Here is a 21,039-nt window from a genome sequence, read left to right as displayed (position 1 = left end):
CCATTTTTTTTTGGAGCTGCCATTTTTATCACTTCTCTAGACACTTTCTCGAAATCCCAGTGCTATATGGTTAATAGGAGACGATCTGCTTAGTTCATTAGAAGTTATCCCAAGGGCTCTTTAGGAGGATGGCCCAGTACTGGCACCATCTTGTCATTTCCTAATGGTAGTTTATTGCCTGTATCTCCAGTTTTCTTTTGGATAGGAGTACAACCATCATGGGAGCAATTTAATAAAGTGACAGCAATCCATTTAAAATGAGGAATTTATTTATTGCTCAAAGAACACAGACCAGAAAACCTTAACAGTACAGCAGAAAAAAACAAACCCATCCAGGGTTTTTAAGGGAGTCTTCATAGGCATCACAGGCATCTGATTTTTCCTAATCTTTTCTGGTGGGGATTTCAATGAAGAGGCTCAGAATATAGATAACAGCTCAAAATTTCATCTCTGCTCTAACTATTCTCTTAGCTGGCAAATAATAACCAGACACAACTTATAAACACAACAGAACAAAGCTAACAGCAGCAAGAAATCATCCCTGAGCAGGAAAGCAGCCCCTATCACCTAAACAGAGACAGGACACAACCTAGTGCTAACTGCTGCGAGGTAGGCACTTAATTCACTGTGGCAGGTCCTGGCCTTTGGTAGAAAAGATTCTTTTTGTGTCTTAGGAAATATTTAAAATTTATAGGAAAAGGGAACTGGAAACATATTCAAACCAGCTATATAGCCTTCAGGCTAGAGTGTCTTTGGCAAGCATGGCTGAATCATTTGATGGCATCAACACAACAGAAGCAATATAAGCAATTCTCAAATTGATAAAGAGAAGCAAAGTTCCATATTGAAGTTGGGTTTTTAGGTCTACTATGTTTTTATATTCTGTCCCTTTCTACACAACCCTAAACTTCAGATATGACTAGAAAACAAAAGTTCAGATAAACAAATACAAATGACTCAAAAAAAGGGTCAGAAACACATACAATTTCATCCAGTCTTCAGGCTGGATAGTGAATCCAACGTTCCTGCGCCAGGGCGAAGGCTCTCTCACTTCTCCAAAAAACATTTCAATTGTTCCCGTAGGGAAATGAGCTGTAGGGAGAGGTGGAAAAACATGAAAAATTCATCCAAAATCTTAAGTTCCATTACTTGACCTAGAATTTACTTGAATGAGCCAAAGAGAACTACTGTAATTTGGTATTTATAGGGTTATCTTCGTCTTGCAGTGTTCCAAAGAACAGTGCCACGGTAAGTCGAGTGCTGCATGCTGCTTTCTTTTATGGTGCCAAACTTATAAAAGGAAGCTTTAAAATTGAATATGCTTAAAAATTCAACATGCTTGTTGTTAAGACTTTGTGCTTCTGGGAAAAGCGTACAGAGGGATCACTGTAGCCACATTTGAAGAATATAAAGCAGCTGGGATAGCCTTCACTCCCACGGAACACACCAGATCTTAAACCAAGTCTTAGCTGCTGCTTCTTGCCATGTTATGCTAGATACTTAGAAACCGAGCCGGAGACCTGACCAGTCAGGAGTCCTGATGATGTTCTACTTATTCTGATTCTTTCTAAGTCAGAAGTCCTGAACCTTTTGTGATGTAGGATTTAATTTCTTTTTTACTTGAAATGGCAAAGTGACCAATAACATTAAGAGAGACATTACTATCTTTGGGACAAAGATTGTTTCTGAGTGTTACTCAATTTAGGTCACTCTGTACCAGTGTAGATTTTCATTCTGTGAAAATGAAAGGACAGAGCATTATAAAATGATTCTATGCTGCACATAACCTACCAAACTACCAGAATTGCTTACTACAGTAATTTAGAGGCTCTTTACCCTCATATGCTGATGTGATATCAACTGCTGCATGCTCCAGTTCTTTCCCCCTTACAGGCTCTTCCTCTCACCACCTCCAGGTTCAGACTTCTGGCTAAACAGTCGACCTAACTCATCTAAGCCTCACAGCTTCAATGATCGGTTCTCTGCATGAGCCAACCTCTACTCTTCCATTTTCAAAAGTACTTCCAAGGCACCATGCTTCCAATTTGACTCATTAGCCTCTCCACCCCCAAACCCCCGCCACCCCTAATAATTCCCTTCCTGTTGTGGTCTGCTAGTGGCATACCATTTACCAGTCACTCCGGCTTCGGACTCCTCCTTGTTCTCCTTTTTGTCCTGTAAACCCAATCAATTGTTAAGCTCTGATTCCTTCTAGCACTCATATCTTCCTCTAGTCTCTCTCCACTCCAATTCCTCCTACCTACTGCTGGCAGAGAAGTCTTCCTGAGTTATTCCCCAGTGAGAAAAGCTTTGATGGCTCATGATGCCCTCCATCAAAAATCTCAACTCTAGCCTGTCAACAGCACCCCTGAGCTATAGTACTTTCTATATAGAATGCCCTCCTTTCCTTATATCTTTATTAAAACCCTACCTTTCAAGGCTCCAGCCAAACATCATTTCTCCACAAAGTCTTCCCTCATCTCTATGGACAAAAGTGACCCCTAATTCCTTTAAATTCCTGTCTCTCTCATGAATCTCTCTCCAGATGGAGGCAGAGACTGGGCTGTAAGTATTTTGTAGCTCCCTGCAGAACCTAGCTTAAGGCGGGCACCCATCTACGCTAAGTGAGCTAACATAAAGGACTGTGAGTGAATAAAGTTTATGGCTACATTTCTGTGTTGGAAGTAGCACTCCCCAATACTACTTAGATGGACGGAAACAAAGATGTTTGGTGGGTCCTAAAGTAATTTGGCATTAACTGTTCATGTGGTTGTTTTAAGTAGTACCTGGTTAAGTGATTTGCTGAGGGGAAGGGAATATACAGAATTCCCCTCGCCTTGCTGGTCTGAGGAGTGGGGATGAGGGATGGTGTCTCCACCTTAAAAGCCCCATGCTAAGCCCATCATCATATGGCCTCCAGTTTCTTTGAAATTGTGATCCTCAGTTTTTTAGGGCTGAAGTCAGCATCCATTTTCTGTACAGCCAGTTGACCCTCACTTATCCCACATTAACCTCTTCTCTTTTCACTCTGTTCATTCTCTCATGGCTTTAAATAATACAGTTGTTCCAGTTAGAAATCTGGCATGCATCCTTAACACTTTCTTCAACACCCACTAATTGATCCAAGTCCCATCAATTCTATCTTTAAATTACATTCTCCCATATATGAATGTTTATGGCAGCATTATTCATGATAGCTAAAAAGGGGAAACACCCAAATGTCCATCAATAGATGAATGGATAAACAAAACATCGTATGTATGGTATGGTATGTACATGCATGCACATGCATGCACGTGCACATAGACACAGACACAGACAGACACACACACCATTGAATATTAGAATATTATTCACCCACAAAATGGAATAAACTACTGATACATGCCATGACATAGACTAACTTTTAAAATATACTAACTGAAAGAACCAGATAGAAAAGACCACATATTATGTGTTTCCTTTAAATAAAATAAGCAGAATAGGGAAAATAGATTAGTAAAAAGTACATTTGTGATTGCCTAGGTCTGGCAGGTGGGAGGAATTCAGAAGAAACAGGGAGTGACTAGTAATGAGTGCAGGTTTCTTTCTGGGGTGATAAAAATGTTCTAAAATTGATTATGGTGATGGTTGCACAATTCTGTGAATATACTAAAAGCCACTGAACTGTCCAATTTAAATGTATGGCATATGAGTTATACCTCAACAAAGCTGTTATAAAAACATTTTTTTAAAATTTTTTTTCATTTATTTATGATAGTCACACAGAGAGAGAGAGAGAGAGAGAGAGAGGCAGAGACATAGGCAGAGGGAGAAGCAGGCTCCATGCACCGGGAGCCTGACGTGGGATTCGATCCCGGGTCTCCAGGATTGCGCCCTGGGCCAAAGGCAGGCGCTAAACCGCTGCGCCACCCAGGGATCCCTAAAAACATTTTTATTACAGTTAAAAAAATTCTATTCTTCCCATATCCACTGCCACCACCTTAGTTCAGGTGGTCATCACCTCTTATTAGACTACCACACAGCCTCCTAACTGGCCTCCCTGCTTCTAGTCCTGCCTCCCTATAATCCATTCCCCAGATAACAATCAGAGTGATCTTTAAAAAGTGTAAATTAAATGTGACTCTCTTGCTTAAAACTCTTCATGGGTTTCCCACTACACTTAAGACTAAAACTCATCCTCCTTATCATGGCCTGCAAGGGACCATATGCTATGGCCTCTGCCTACTTCTGCAACCTTATGTTAAGTCACTCCCTTCCTTGCTTTAAATACTCCAGAGGTCCTCCAAGAGGCCAAGTTCTTCTCCAACGTGGGACCTGGCATATGCTTCACCCAAGAGGCTCTCCATTCCCTCTTCGCCTGGACTTCTCCTGTAGGTCAAAGCTTACATATCGCTTCCTCAAAGAGGCCGCTCATTTTAATTCCATTTAATTCACAACTCTTTTTATACAAATAGCACCGATTTTTTTTCTGCTTCACAGCACTTCGTGACTTGCACTTTTATATTTGTATGATAATTTGCTCACTGCCAATCTTCTGTGGTAGATAGTTAGCTCCATGAGGACAAGCACAATTATCTGTCTTATTCAACACTGTATGGACATCTTGTGCTTTTCACTTAATAGGCATTCAATATCTGTTGAATGATTGAGTTTTCACAAAAATCTTTCCAACCTGCTACCCTCATTTAAAATATTTGGCCGTTACTACTTATGTGAAAGGAACAGCAGAAATGACATTGGAGATGGGGTGAGGGATTCTTTGTATCAAATGTTTTCTGGTTGATTCAAAAACTCACTTCTCACCTGCTCATTTTTTTGTATTTCCTGTAGCTGAAGCTGCTCCAGCATAGACTGTAAATGATTCTGGAAAACAAATTGTATAAATGATGAATGCTGAGTCTCAAGGGAAAAGAGAATCAAGTGAGACAAAGAGTTTGACAAATGGTTTGATAAGAAAATGGTCAGTTGTAACAAAAGAGCGCTCTTTTTAAAGGATTCGGAGTCTAAAAACTGTACCCCCTAACTACAGAGCCATGTCATTTGATTGTATAACCCTACACACAGAATTTTTTTCTTGCCCTAAAATAAATGGTTAGAATGCCTTCATGTTACCTTTTTCTAGTTTTAGCACAAATCCTTTGACTATGGTGAACTATTTAAAAAGCTGGCTTGGAACTGGATGCTGACTCACTCATTTTCCTGCACTAGGTTAGAATATTACTATTACTAACTAGTACTTCATGCAACAGCATAATAATACCATATGGGTGTATCTTTCACAGTGTGCCCGCATCTATTAGATCACTTGGTTATTCTAAAGGACAACACTCTAAACAGGTATCATTCTATGTCACGTTGCTCCATTTTGATGACTACAGCTCTCCAGAAAATGAAATCTGGCAAGGAATTTTCCAGATGCTTCAGAATTTCCCTTACAATAAAAAAGCATTCAGGGGCAGCTGAGTGGCTCAGTGGTTGAGCGTCTGCCTTCAGCTCAGGTCATGATCCTGGGGTCTTGGGATCGGGTCCCACATCAGGCTCCCTGCGGGTAGCCTGCTTCTCCCTCTGCCTATGTCTCTCCCCCTCTCTGTGTGTCTCTCATGAACAAATAATAAATAAAATCTTTAAAATAAGCATGCAAACATGGCCTAAACATACATTTTCCTTTGGTTGAAATATGTATTAACAAAAATAAAGCAAAATATTTATTTTTCTTCAGGCATGCATCATAACATTTAGAAATGAATTTAGTTAATTTTCTTTTACTGCAATGAATACATTTTGGTACAAACAACAGGATTCAATCTATGTCTTACCACTTGCTGTGGTCCTTGGCAAGTTACTTAACTTTGAATTTCCAATTCCTTATCTATAAAATAGGACTAGTGACAGTACCTGTATTTCAGGAATGTGAGGATGAAATGAGATGATACATGTAAAATGGTTAGCTCTTTATGTGCCTTTCTTATGATAAATGTTCAATATTGGTGATTATTATCTCAGGCCTCCTGGTCTCTTCCCAAAAATGCTTATGTGAGATGATCAAAATTACTCAGGTAAAAGGAATAGGGCTATGTTTTATTAGGGGTTTCTAAGAGGCTCTTTAGGTGTGCAAATGAATAAGAATGCTGCACAGAGACAACATGAGTAGAAACACAAAGATAGAATTTTGAAAGTAAGATATCAGGATATCTTTATCCCAGCCAGCTAGAATTTACCTTGAGCGTCAGGTTTTCCACTTTCATTATGAGATCCTTCTGTCTTTGTGCTTTGCATTGAATCTCTTGGAGCTTTCTCTCCATGTAATGAATCTGCTTCTGAATATCCATGACTAACAGAGATAAACAGAAATTTTATCTAAACAGAGCCTAAACTAGTGGGCCGAGATAAAAAGAAACTAAAACTCCAGTATACATCTCAGCAATAACTTCTCAAACTTAGTCCTGCATCTAACATGTGTTTAGAGTCAATCTTCAGCACTGCCACCCAGTCTGTCTCGCCCTTTTGGTTTTTCCTTTATAACTTACCTACTGAACTGGCTTCTTCCTTTGCCTCATATTGGCCAGATGCAAAGAACCTGGCCTGTAGCTCCCTTTCCAGATCCTTTTCATAATAATCTTCCTCCTCTTCCTCAACTTCATACTCATCACCATAGTTGTCCTTTTCTTCATCCTCCTCATCCTCATCCTCGTCGTCATCATCATCCTCGTCTTCGTCGTTGTCATCGTCGTCGTCGTCATCATCATCATCATCACTGTTACTGCTAGAATCACTGGACATCTCCCGAAGCATACCATATTCTATTGGTTTTAAGGAAGAGAGGAAGGCGAAACTATCTGAATCTTTTATATTTTTTAAAGATTTTATTTATTTATTCATGAGAGACAGAGAGAGTCAGATACACAGGCAGAGGGAGAAGCAGGCTCTTTTGCAGGAGCCCAATGTGGGACTCCATCCTGGACCCCAGAGTCAGGCCCTGAGTCAAAGGCAGACGCTTAACCGCTGAGCCACCCTGGCATCCCTATCTCAGTCTTTTCAAATGACTCCCACTCTAGCTGCAATTATCCTCCTTCCCCTCAAATTCACCAGAAACCAATGCATTTTATAAATAATTTTCTTGAAGGAAGATTATTCTCGGGATCCCCGGGTGGCTCAGCGGTTTAGCGCCTGCATTCGGCCCAGGGCGTGATCCTGGAGACCAGGGATCAAGTCCCACATCAGGCTCCCTGCCTGGAGTCTGCTTCTCCCTCTGCCTGTGTCTCTGCCTGCCTCTCTCTCTCTCTCTCTCTTTCTCTCTCTGTGCGTCTGTCATGAATAAATAAATAAAATCTTAAAAAAAGATTATTCTCTTCCCAGAACAATGAGGGAACTAAATGCAAAACACTAACATTCATTCATTCATGTATTCAATGATCAAGACATTTAGAGTATCTAAGAGCCCAGAGGCATTTAGAATACCAGCGATGGATGAAATGACAAAGGCCTCCTTTTTCTGTGATTGGCCAGTGAGTCTATGGAGAATGGCTTTTCACACAGTCAACACCTGTCCTCTCTGAAGCTCTTATTTTGCTGCTATAAACCTACCTGACAAGATATGACCCTGCATATAGTCACTTAGCCCTGGGGACACTGCAAAACCCAGGATGGAGCCTTGACTTTCAATTTCCTTGGTTTCATCTTCAGCAATGACTTCCCATCCTGAAAGGTAGGGCAATCAAGGAACAAGTACAAAGAAAGGAAGAGGCACTCTGGCTGAAAATGCTATTTAATTTAGTCCAAATTCTATCTGGATTCCTAGTATGAAGAAGTACCTTATATTGAGTCACGCAAGTAAATACATTTCTATCATGTGAGTTTAGTGTTCCTAGCTAGGAAGTAACATTTCCCCAAATCCTAAGTTCTACACATCAACAATTGCACACAAATACGTGAGGACTTGTCAGCAAGCGCATATGGGCTGGAACAGACAACACAGAAAATATTTAGTATAAAAGGATACGAGCACTGACAGCTTCAGCATCTGAACACAAGAGTCTTTTTACTTCCTTTTCCACATCAGGAGATTCAATGTACTGAACCAAAGTGGGGGAAGGCGGGATACCAGTAAGGTCATTTAACATCCTGTGTTTTCCAGAAATGTCCTTGTCCTACATACAAATGAATTCAAATAATTAGGCTCTTCAATATACATCCAACCAAATTTCTACTTTAAGCAATGCTATTTACGAAAGAATCTTTATACCCACCAGGGTCTAGGGTTTTTGTAGTAAACTTTTTTCCCCATTCAAACAAATTATTTGATACATTTAATCTTTTCAATCTGCAATTCTGTGTTAAAGACCTCTCTCAGAGGCACAACCTTAGGTCTCAGTTATTAATTATTTGCCCTTATCCATATTGGCAAAGAACTACAATTCCTTATTTGTTCTTTAGAAGTAATTTCGCCAGCGATCCAAATTCCCAGGGTTTACTTCTTCATATCTTTATTGTTACAGATTTTCCTATAAAAACTGGGTCTTAGCTACATGTTCTCCTTTAAATACAATTTTAGACAATTATCTCCACAGCAACCAATTCGTCATGCCACAAATAGAAATTAGAACTTTGCAGGGGGGAACAAGCAATTGCAAACAACTGCTGGTAAAAGCAAACACTGGCTTCCAAGAAATGGCTTTTAAAATAAGTATCAGAGAAAAAAGCAGATTGGAATACACAGTCACTAGCCAAATTGTATCTTTTCCTCTAGGAGTTATCACACATTGAACAATGAATCCATTTTTCAATTAATCCAATTCAGTTTACATGTATGGCAGTGGCAGATGAGAAGGAAGGCTTAAAAATAACCTTTATGATTTCTTTGATTGCTTCAAAGTAATAAGCTATTGAGGAAAACATACTAAGGGTAAACAGTAAAGTTATATGATGATTGCTCTACCTCAGGAAAGCTGATTTCTTCAATTTGTTTGAAATCAATGAGCTATGAAATAAAACACAATAAACAGTGAAGTTATATTATGATTTTCTACTTGATTAAAGCTTAAAGAATTCTAAAAGTATTCTTAACTTAGTTTCACATTTAGCAGGCACTCAATAAATGCTGTTGACCAACATTATAAAAGCCAAGGCAACTGTGTTCATAGACTGATTCAACATGGTAAAGCTGTCAATTCTCCCCCAAATTGATCTATATATAGGTTTAATGCAAATCCTACCAAAATTCTAACACGGTTTTCCATAGACATAGTGGGTGGCTCAGTGGTTGAGCATTTGCCTTCGGCTCAGGTCGTGATCCGGGGTCCTGGGTTCGAGTTCTGAATTGGGCTTCCCGCAGGGAGCCTGCTTCTCCCTCTGCCTATGTCTCTCTCTGTGCGTTTCCCATGAATAAATTTTTAAAATCTTAAAAAACTTTTTCTAAACTTCAAACTTATTCTAAAATTTATGTGGAAAGGTAAAGGCTCTAGAATGGCTAAAGCAATCTTGACAAAGAAAAATAAAGTAGGAACAGCCTTCCTGGTTTCAAGACTTCTTATATAGCAACACTGTGATATCAGTAGAAGGATCAACATATGGATCAACAGAACAGAATAGGGAAACCAGAAACAGACATGCACGAATATGCCCAAGTGCTTTTTGACAAGGTGCAAAGGCAATACAATGGAGGAAAGATAGTCTTTTAAACAAATATTGCTAGAGCAATTGGATGTGAAAAATGCAAGAAAAAAATGAACCTTGAATTAGGGGCACGTGGGTGGCTCAACTGGTTAAGCATCTGCTTTCAGCTCAGGTCATGATCCTGGGGTCCTGCTCCAAGGGGAGCCTGTTTCTCCCTCTCCCCCGCCCCTCTCCTTACATAGGTGTGTGCTCTCTCTCTCTGTCTCAAATAAATTAATAAAGTATTTTTAAAAACGAACCTTGGACTAAAACCTACACCTTTTACAAAAATTAGCTCAAAAATGGATTGCTGGCTTAAATATAAAATGTAAAATTTTTAGAAAAAAGAAATAGAAAATCCTCAGGATCTGGGCTAGGCAAAGAGTTCTTAAACTTGACACAAAGGGAAGATCCTTAAAAAGAAAAGTCAATACAGTGGACTTAAACAAAAAACTTTCGCTCTTTGAAAGAACCTGTGGAGAAAATGAAAAGATAAGCTATAGACTAGGAGAAAATATTTGCAAATTTCTACATATCTGACAAAGGACTAGTATTTGGAATATTAAAAGAGCTCTTAAAACTCAATAATAAGAAATCCATCTAGAAAATGGGCAAAAGGCATGGACAGATATTTCACTGAAGTGCAATATATGGACGGCAAAAAAACATATGAGAAGATGTTTGACATCATTAACCATCAGGGAAATGCAAATTAATACCACAATGAGATCACTACATATCAGAATGGCTAAAAAAAAAAAAAACTAGTGACAAATACCTAATTCTGGTGAGGATGCAGAGTAACTGGATCACATGTACACTGCTGGTGCGAATATATAATGTTACAGCGACTTTGGAAATAGTATAGTAGTTTCTTATAAAATTAATCGTTCAAAGGGCACCTACATGGCACAGTAGGTTAAGCATCTGACTTGACTTGGATTCAGGTCATGATCTCAGGGTTGTGAGATCAAGCCCCACATTGGGCTCTGCACTGGGCATGGAACCTGCTTAAGATTCTCTTTCTTGGGGCACCTGGGTGGTGCAGTCATTTGAGCATCCAACCCCTGGTTTTGGCTCAGGTCATGATCTCCTGCATCGTGGGATTGAGCCCAGCATCTGGCTCTGTGCTTAGTTTCTGCTTGAGTCTCTCTCTCCCTCTCCCTCTGCTACTCCCTCTTCCACCTGCACTCCACCTGCTCTCTCCCTCTAAATACATAAAGCTTTTTTAAAAAAAGAGATTCTCTCTCCTTCTGTCCCTCCTCCTCTCTGAAAACTAAACTAAACTAAACTTTCAAGTACCATACGACCCAGCAATTTCACTCCTGGGCATATATCCCAAAGATATGAAAACTTATGTTCACACAAAAACCTGCTTGAAATTTTATTTACAACAGTAGAAAACTGAAAACAACCCAGATGTCCTTCAATGGGTGAACAATTAAACAAGCTGTGGGACATCCATATGACAGAATACTAATCAGCAATGACAGGAATCAGCTATTGACACGTGCAACAACTTGCACAGATCTTCAGGGAACTATGTTGAGTGGGAAAAAAGCCAGTATTAAGGGTTACATATTGCATGATTCCATTTATATGACATTCTGAAAATGACAGCATTACAGAGATGGAGAACATAACAGTGACTGCCAGAGGTTAGAGACTGGGGGAGTGGGGTATAAGGAAGATGAGTGTGACTATAAACGGGCAATGGGGCACCTGGGTGGCTCAGTTGGTTGAGCGTCCGACTCTTTGTTTCGGCTCAGGTCATAATCTCAGGGTCTTGAGATCAAGCCCTGTGCTGGGCTCCACGGTCAGTGGGGAGTCTGCTTGAAGATTTTTTTCCTTCTGCCCCTCCCCCCATTTACTCTCCGTCTAAAATATTTAAAAAATATTTTTAAAAAAGAGCGAGATGAGGGATCCTTGTGGTGACAGAACTACATAGTATTTTGACTGTGTAGGTGCCCACAAACATACACGTGGGATAAAATTGCACAGAACTAAATACACACACAAGTAAAACTGGAGAAATGTGAATAAGATTGGTGAATTATATAATATCAATTTCCTGTTTGTGATAATGAACTGTAGTCTTGCAAAAAGTTACAATGAGGAAAACAGGATAAAGGGGACATGGTATCTCTTTTATTTCTTACAACTGCTTGTGAACCTACAATTATTTCAAAATTAAGTTAATTTAAAAAATAAGCCAAGCCACAATACTCCTATAGCTTGCTCTAGGTTCTACAAGTCTGAGATAAGGTTAGGAATATAACCACAGTTCTCAATTCCCAGGTTCTAGATGGGTTCGCTTTAAAACTAGATCTTGCAATTGAAAACTGAAAACATTAGCAGAAGTTTCAAATTCATGACACATCCAGATCCCTAAATGATCAGGTCTGTTTTTGTTAGTATATAGTCCCAATTGCTACCACACAGTGCCTGGCATTTAGCTCACAATAAATGTTTATCAAACATATAAATGAATGAACAAATTAATCCCCAACTGATTATCTCCCTTTCCTCCCCGCCCATAATCCTCTTCCAATCTACCCACTAGACACGGAAATAGCATGAAACTAACCTTTTTTGTTGTTTTGCGGAACCTTTTCTTTCTGACATTCTTAAGTGGTGGAGTAACTAAAATAAATTCAACATGGTGAAATGCATATATGACTGTTAGTAGTCACATTCTATCTGAATTTGATAAAGAGAAAGGTCATGCTATAAGCCACTGGCATGACATGACCTGTTCCTTTAAAAGTGTCTGGATGCCTAATGAACCAAACACCTAAGTGTGGTAACAGGTCCCTGGATCACAAGTAATTAGGATTTAGCAGATAAATATAGTCAGCCAGAATGAGCAAGGGGCCGGTGACTTACTGCCATGCTTCCAGATATATTTTTTCTGTCTCTCTTTTTCACTTTTCCTAATTGCTTTGAGACCAGTAGAAGTAACTGGTTCTTCCGGAGAAGACTGGAGCTCAGCACCAGGAGTGCACACAAGCATCTAAATTTAACAAAGATAAAGAAGTTGACTTTGGGCCACAAATTTTGGATTATTATGAATCACGATCATCTTTACTACCAGAAATCCTGGAGCATAGAAATAAGGAGACTGTTAACTTGACGTTTCCAGAAAACCAAGTATTAATATACATGCCTATTCGTTCTCTCTGTCTCAGCAGCATTGTATATGGATTCTGGGTTTTGTTTTTGTTTGTTTGTTTTAGTTCAAATTCTTACCACTGCAGAGGAAACATGTTAAAAACAAACATATCTTAGCATTTTGATTTAAAGGCAAACAGGAAGTCAACAATTAAGATGATGAAAAGAACAAATATAAATTTCCAGAATTAACAGCATCTTGCTTTAGCAGAAAGTTCAGAAGAAGATCCCAGATCCTCATTTTTTTCAGGTGAAAATCATTACAAATGGCAAACATAAACCTTTTTTATCTAAAAGCTATTTGGATAAAATTAAACAGTCAAAAGTTATGGATCAAACACCAAACCAGAACATGCCTTTGTATTCCTGTGCAATTGAGCTGGAATTAGAAATGATAAGCAGCCATTCACCAAGTGGGAAGGAGCACTGAAAGAGAGTAGGGAGAAAGGGACTCCTCAAAGGGTATAAGGGCTAGTAGATTAAGAAAACTCATCCATACCTGAGAAACATCTGCTGTTTTATAAAAAGTTTTTTTATCAAGAGTTTTCAGACTTCCAATAACACATGGCAAATCAACCAGCTTTGCGGCTAGTGAGATTTCTTCTACCTCAACAATTGCATGACGTCCATCAGCTGAAGAGAGGTAGGAAAAATTAAAGTTAACATCTTCCCAGTGCATTCCTAAGCTTCCTAGGATTTGAGTAATGAAGACTTAAGTGGGACAGACTAGTCTTTCAGCGAAACCTACTATTTCTCATAATGCTAGAATTGTGTATGTAATTAGTAACTTCCCAGAGAAAAGAAGGCAGGGTATATGTTTATGCTGCTCGATCAAAAGCAGCTAAGTTTCTTGTAATCACTGTGAACTAAATGAGGATGAAGTGGTTTCATTCTCCTGAAAGGCAAACTCCATGCTAGCCCATTCATTTTGACACCATTAGAAGCACTCACTTATGTCATTGTACCTGGATATTTTCAAAGGGTCAAGCGAAGAAAGGGTTGATCTCAGAATAGTGCTAGTAAAACTGAAGTTATAATCTCCACAAGGATAAGATTCTACACAATATCCATGCACCGTAGGAATATATATATATTCATATATGGACAACTCTGACTCCTGCCCAGATGTCTCAAATATGAATGTCCTTTTTATTTTATTTTTTTGAATGTCCTTTTTAACACAAGAGGATTCAAGTGTAATCTTCTAATATTACGTGAAAAAGAAAAATTCAGAATGATGTTGGACATGACTCATTTTGTGTCTTTAATTCTTTAAGGAACCTTTAAAGATATAGACGATTTAAATGTTAGTTGTGCATAAAAATTTTATATGTAAGGAAACATGAGGAGAAAGTTATTATTAGTTACCTTTGGCATTAATGCTGGGGCATTGCAAAGGAGAGTCTCACTCTTCTTTTTGAACTTTTGTTTTATTTAAATTTTCTAACTATGAACTTGTATTACCTTTTTAAAAATGTCAATAAGGGCTACCTGAATGATGGCATTATAGGCCATTTTAAATTTTCTTCTTTATGTACTTCTCTGTATTTAAAACACCTAATAAATATCATTCAAAAGAGAAAGATATGTCACTTTCATAAACAAAGAACAGTACATTCATTTTTCATTCCCCTGGACAGTCAGAAGTCACAAAGTTTGTATGTAGGAGACAAAAATCAGGATACAAATTGCATAGTCAACTCCCATGTTTTTCCTTATACATACTATAATAATTACCTCAAATTACATAATTTCTAGTTCCTTTCCTCAAAAAAGAAGATATGAGAATGAGTTAAGCCTCTCTTAGAGTCTTTCAAGGCAGAGACCATATCCTGTTCTTTGCTACACCCTTAGTATCTAGTATAGTGTCTGGCACATGGCAATCCCATAATAAGCTACTGTTCGATGTATGGTAAATGGATATTAACTACTTACAAGATAAGTCAATTTTTAGTTTATCCTTCATGGCAACACTTCTGGAATGTACTATCTTCCTGACAGTAGATGCATGTTCCTAAAAAGGAGGTAGATTGAAAAATCAGGATGAATTGTCTACTTGGCAACTAATAGATGTGTCACAGACAAGTCCTCTCTTAAATTAAATCTTAAACCTCCCAAATGTTAAGAATAATGCCATGCACTATGACATACTGTGCTCTAAGTCAAGTTGGGGTGAGGCTGACTAACCTCATTGTTGTTTCTTAGCTAGAGTTAATGCCTTTTTCTTTTTTTTTAATGCCTTTTTCTAGCTCTGCATTCCTGCGTCTCACTGCTGCCCTTCAGTTGTTGCTAAGGAAAGGCTTAGCTGCAGTTTACTGGGTATATTAAGTAGCTCTAATTGGGAAAATACCTTTTTGAAACCTGTTTTTAATATAGCTTTCTTAGACTAAATACTACTTGAATGCAGGTATCAAAGGGAGAAGAGACACTAACACAATGTTAAGATGAGCTTCAAGAGCCTTGCATGGTGATGAATTTGAGGAAATAGTGATGGTCCCCCTTTAATTGCCCCTTTTGAGGTGACAGAAAGGATTTTAGAGGAGTCTTATCTTGGCTGTCCAGTGAACAGACTGTTAGCACCTCTGGTAAGTGACTGAATCCCTCACTGTCACAGCTGTTTGTCAGGAAATCAGCCCACATGATAGGCAGCATGTACAAGATGAAAGAAATTCAGCTAAAAGAGTACACACTAGGATAGGACTGTTTAATAGAACACGATTCCTGGGAAACAAATGTTCTTAGTTTTTATAGCATACCTTAAATAGAAATGCTAGAGAATCCAAGCAGAGCTTATATGCAACTGATGAATTATTGAACACTACATCTGAAACTAATGATGTACTATATGTTGGCTAATTGAATTTAAATTAAAAAAGAAAGGATCCAAGCAGAGCTAATACATATGTACTAAAGATATTTGGTCTGAGATACAAGGGTTTCTTACCAGAGGCAGACGCAATATAAACTGGTTCTCAAGTTCATGAGGAGGTTCATCCTGGGTTTTACTCATCTCTGTTTTTGAGTTCATGAAAGCAAAAACAAAATTGACAGTGACCAAAAACTCATCTTGCTCCCTCTGCTGACCACTTCTGGTAGTACTGGTTACATTATACAAGATCTAGCCCATAATCCTCACTGGAACGATGCCTGCACACCTTGAAGTACCTTATTTGACATAACTTGATTATTTCTAAAAGTCATCTTATATCCCTTCCAATATATATGCACGTTTTCCAAGGATAGCCCAAATTACATGATAACCAATGAAGTAACAGCTGTTAGGAAACATGATTTAGTCGTCTTAATATTCTTAGACCCTTAGGTAAAGGACCACAATTCATCAACACAGTGGTGGCTACTGAAGCAAACTACATGCCTCTATAGGGAAGAGCGCCAACCAAAGGCCAAAATCATCCAAAACCACTGGCAGAAATGTTCTATGATGATTTGAAGAGAACAGCTTAATTTTTAATATTTCATTCACCTTAATGGATTGGTAGGAATTAAGCTAGTGGGAGAGCAGGTAGCTTTTACAACTCTAAAGTCAGCATCAACGGCTCTGAGCTACCTTGGAGAAAAGTCAGGAGTCCCGTTCTTATGGCTAGGCCATCTATATGAGCACATTTAAGTTCACAGAATAAACCCTTTCTTGAAGGGATAATATGAAATATTATAAAACCCAATTAATGAATTCATTATTAACACTTATTGTGTACATTCTGTATGCTAGGAACTTCACTGTGTGCATTTGGTCTGTTATTTCATTTAGTTCTCACAACCACCACTTACTTGAAATACTCCAAAAGTTATTTAAAGGAATCCTAAGATGGATTCCTTTATTTCAAAACAAAACAAAAACAACAACAACAACAAAAAAAACCCAACCTTTTGTAAAGTGAATAATCTCATCAACGTTCATCTTTATTTTTAATCTAATTTTCCACCTATTTGGGATATATCTGTAAGTGGCTTGCATGTTGGATTTTAGGGCTCACACTGCTGAGGAAATTTTTTCTCACAGGGTGGAAAGAAAGTGCTATACATATATGAAACCTGACAAGGTCTTCCTATGCTTTAAGGACATTATGCTATACACCAAGTTATAAAATCTTATACCTTAAATTAGATTAAAATCTCCAGATAGTCACAGCTCCTAATACTTTGTAAACCATTTGAATCTCACTTAAAAGCATTGGAATCATTTTTAAAAACACATACAAGTGAGTCTGAGACCCTATTATGGTGAAATCATTCACCAGTCCTTTACTATGACTTCAGAAACTACCAGAAACGCATAGAAAGCAAGAGAGAGGTCAGCAGTGGAAAAGGAGACACCCAGGATGAGAGAGAGAGATTATTTGTGATAGTCATTTCTTCTCTTCCTGCTTCATAGAATTATATCTATCTATCTATCTATCTATCTAAATACAATACAGAAACTGAATGTAAACATAAGGGAAAAAATTAATTAAAATAAATGAAATTAAAAATCTTGGAGCTGGGCACATTGCTTAACAGAATGAAAAGTAGCAAATACAACATTGGGGGCAGAAATACAGATTATTTGAAGAACTAGCTGCTAAGCAAGATTTTATCAAATCAGAAGTAACCTTCAGATTTTTCTGCAGAACTACAAATAGGGCATTTTTGTTCGTTTCAGTACCTTTCTAGCATCTCCTCTCTTAAAGAATTTAAGAGTCGAAACAATTTCAGAAGAGATGGATAACCCTAGTTGAAATGAGCTTTAATTATTTAAAAATTTGTTACCTTCATTTACCCAATGAACCGGGTTATCGTATTTCTTTTAAGAAAAGGCATCCATTTTTTCCCCAGACACTCTTTGATAAGTAATTAAACTAACAGGACTGCTCTCCATCGTTCACCCCCAGCGCCGCCTCGTTGCAGCGCAATCAGACCTGGCATTAGAATTATAGCCAGCTAGAGGGTGCCTAACAGCATGCTCCAGGCAGCACAAGTCAGCACAAGCCTAAATTGGTATTTTCTCAAGTTCACAGTCCCTGGCTGCAATCTGGAAGCAATGACCACTCCATCCTTATCCCAGGGGCACTAAGCTTCCAAGGATGAGTCCAGCTCATAGGATTTGATCCAATTTCCCAGGAAAGCTTCTCGCGGGGCCAAGGGTCCCCAGCCTTCGCGCCTCGCTGTCCAGGCGGGCTTGCGGAGCTAAGCGCGGCGCGCGGGAGCGGGGCGCTGACCCGCCGGGGAACCCTCTGACCGCCCGACTCACCCGCGGCTCGGCTGTGTAGCGCCAGGACCGGAAAGGCTGCGCGGGGGGAAGCCGCCTCTCTTCCCTGGGTAGGGGGGCGGGTTCCGGCGAGGGCGTGAGTGGGCTCACGGGCAGCGGGCGTGGAGGCGGGCTGCGGACCCACCGCCTGGCGACAGGTAGGAGCCGCGCGCGCCGCCCCGCCCCGCCTAGCCACGCCTCCGCGGCCGGGGCCAACTGGACCGGCGGGTGGCCTCGAGGCGGCGGCCGGTTCACCGCGTGCCCTGCCGGGCAAGGAAGGCTGGAGGGGCGCTGAGCGCCGCGGGGACCTAACTGAGCAAAGCTTCAAAACAAAGTCCTCTCCTACGGGGCGGGGGGGGGGGGCACCTGCGGGGCGGTACACGGTGGTATTTGTAAAAGGGGAGGCACGTTTTGTTTGCTCCTCGAATCCGTTAGGTTTTACCGATTTGCCCCTTGGCAAGGCGACCTCGCCTGGTGACAAACACGCCGCCACGCAAAGCCACTAAATAACTAGACTCCGTGCCCCAAATACTTTAACTTAATGAACTGCTCTCTTCTTGAGCGAGAGACACTACTGTACACCTTTCAGACGGGGACGTGCAAGTGATAAGCACTTATTTCACCTAAAGGGAGTCTCAGTTCAGATAAACTTATGGCGGTTCGCTTCTCTCAAACAATATCCATAACCTATGAGGAAAAATAAATAAATAAAGCCACTTACCTTTCCCTTCCTGTAAGTTTTCCACAGCAGTTGACGTAACAACCTGGCTGCCGCTGTCGGCATCAGCTTGGGTGACATGGTCGCCTGGAGTTTGGGTGTCCGGGCGGCTGGCAGTACTGGCGGCCTGGTCGCCAGCGGTTTCAGCTTCGTTGTCGACCGGAATTTGCGGATCTTGTGAGCTCGTTACTTCTGATGTTGAAGCTGTTGGTGTCGAATCATTTTCTAACGGGCGGGGAGGCGGTACCTCAGGGTGCTCCATGGTCTACGCTCCTTGAGGTTGTAAAATGGCTTCCTGTTTAGTCACGTGAGTTTGAAGCTTCCAGAACTTTCATGAAATGATGTCAAAGGTATCCTCCTTAAAGACGTAGGGATAATATTAAGGGACAGCATGGGTGCCTGTTAGAGATGATAGTGGTGAAATCTCTACTGCCTAATATATATCTAAACTTAATCGTAACGGATAAATATTTTTGGAAGACTAATTATTGTACAATCGTTTCTCCTGAATAAGAAAAACAATTTTTTTTTCATTCAGTGAAGCTAAATTATCAAAGTTTCAGATAGGCAGAATTATTTTGGTCCTTTTTGGAATCCATCCACCGATCTTTATATCAAGGGTTATAATACAAAATAGACCAATGAAACTAATTTTTCATGTAGTACAGCATATTCTTAAAGGCATTTGCATCGCAAAATAAGTCTTTAATAACTCAAAGGAAAAATTCCATTTTTTTGGTAGCTAAAATAGCTGATTGTGTTTTTAATCATATTGACAATGTGAATTATGTAATTAACTTTCCTTGTGATGGCTGCTAGGAAGCTCAGAACCAATTTTGCAGCCCACCTCTAACAACTGTGAACTTTATTTCCATATGCTGATATCTTTTTTCCTAAGATTTTGTTTATTTATTTGAGAAAGAGACAGAGAACAGGAGGGGGGCAGAGGGAGAGGGACAAGCAGACTCCTTGCTGAGCAAGGAGCCTAATTCCAGGTTATATTCTGGAAATCATGACCAGAGCCAAAGGTAGACACTTAACCAACCGAGCCGCCCAGGCACCCTGGTATATGCTGATCTTTCTGTTATCTTAAATAACCATATTCTCTCCCAATCCCCTAATTATTTTTATCTTGTGCAGTAACATTGAAATCTGCTTCAAGACTTTTTTTTTTTTGATTTTTAAAAGTAATCTCTATACCCATTGTGAGGCTAGAACTCAGGACCCTGAGGTCAGGAGTCTACTGACTGAGCCCTTCTGAAGGGCAGGAACCCTTCAGAACTTTAAAAAAAAAAAAAAAAGGAATCAGAGGGATGCCTGGCTGGCTCAGTCAGTAGAGTGTGTGACCCTTGATCTTGGAGGTCCGAAGTTCAAGCACCACTTGGGTGTAGTGATTACTTTAAAAACATTAAAAGAGGGATGCCTGGGTGGTTCAGTCAGTTAAGTGTCTGCCTTTAGCTGGGATCATAATCCCAGGGTCCTGGAATCAAGCCCTGCATCAGACTCCCTGCTCAGTGGGGAGTCTGCTTCTCCCTTTCCCTCTGCCACTCTCCCTGCTCATTCTCTCTCTAGCTCTCTCTCAAATAAAATCTTTTAAAAAATATTAAAAGAGTCAGATATAAATAGTATATAAATAAAAATAGTACCCTGACAAAAGTGTCATGGGAACATCCTATAGGTAGAAAGGTACATAGTAACTGCTCACTTAAAATTCAATCATCTAACAGACGTTAATTGAGAATCTCATTGCCAGATTTGATTTTAAATATTTATTAGATCCTTAAAATATGGTAAAAGTTTCATGGAAAGAGACAAAAATTACCCTTAAGATACAGGCATACATTTATGTGATTTTTTTTCCCTTTGTTGCCAGATTTCCAGCCCCTTCTTCAGGAAGAATGGAATGGGATGTGCAAGAAGGCAAAGGGCATGAAAATTGTGGTTTCTCTTGTTGGGAGAGAGCTGATCCAAGATGTGCCACTGATGTACAGATAAAAACGTATCATATACATATTATAATATTGTCAAATACATACAGATATATTTCTGGGCTCTGGTTTGTCATGTTGCTGTCTTTCCAATAAATTCTTCGGGACCCCATCCTCTCCCCCAACTGTGGGTTCAATCAATTTCATCATTATAGCACATACACAGTTTCATGTATTCCTTCAACAGAAATTTATTGAGTTATGGGCCAGAAACCATTGGAAGGCTAATAATAGCTAACATTCGTTGAGCACCTTTTAGATGC

General features: G+C 39.6%; 2 protein-coding genes across 4 annotated transcripts in view; one reads left to right on the top strand and one right to left on the bottom strand.

The window, feature by feature from the left end:
- The window catches only part of DRP2 (dystrophin related protein 2), a 68,124-nt gene extending 47,340 nt beyond the window's left edge, over positions 1–20,784 (top strand). The window contains exon 25 of the transcript XR_012026639.1: positions 20,662–20,784. The gene's annotated coding sequence lies outside the window, so the exon portion shown is untranslated. The remainder of the gene's footprint in view (positions 1–20,661) is intronic.
- Positions 252–19,087, bottom strand: TAF7L (TATA-box binding protein associated factor 7 like). Of its 3 annotated transcripts, none has more exons than XM_072817738.1 (13): positions 18,792–19,086; positions 15,770–15,837; positions 14,761–14,839; positions 13,325–13,458; positions 12,541–12,667; positions 12,242–12,297; positions 8,939–8,980; positions 8,003–8,150; positions 7,588–7,701; positions 6,531–6,803; positions 6,222–6,334; positions 4,807–4,866; positions 252–1,092 (listed from the first exon to the last, which is right to left on the bottom strand). In XM_072817738.1, the coding sequence occupies exons 1-13, from the start codon at positions 19,048–19,050 to the stop codon at positions 1,048–1,050; spliced, it is 1,518 nt and encodes a 505-aa protein (XP_072673839.1). In that variant the 5' UTR covers positions 19,051–19,086; the 3' UTR covers positions 252–1,047. The 3 variants fall into 3 exon arrangements, with proteins under 3 accessions (XP_072673839.1, XP_072673841.1, XP_072673840.1); XM_072817740.1 differs by lacking the exon at positions 18,792–19,086 and adding an exon at positions 18,074–18,227; XM_072817739.1 differs by lacking the exon at positions 4,807–4,866 and having other exon boundaries at positions 18,792–19,087.
- Positions 20,785–21,039: the final 255 nt, after the last annotated feature.

This window comes from Canis lupus, chromosome X, assembly GCF_048164855.1.
Source record: "Canis lupus baileyi chromosome X, mCanLup2.hap1, whole genome shotgun sequence".
In the NCBI taxonomy this organism is placed as follows: Eukaryota; Metazoa; Chordata; class Mammalia; order Carnivora; family Canidae; genus Canis; species Canis lupus.
Note: the sequence above shows the minus strand (reverse complement) of the source record. Positions and strands in the feature narration are given on the sequence as shown.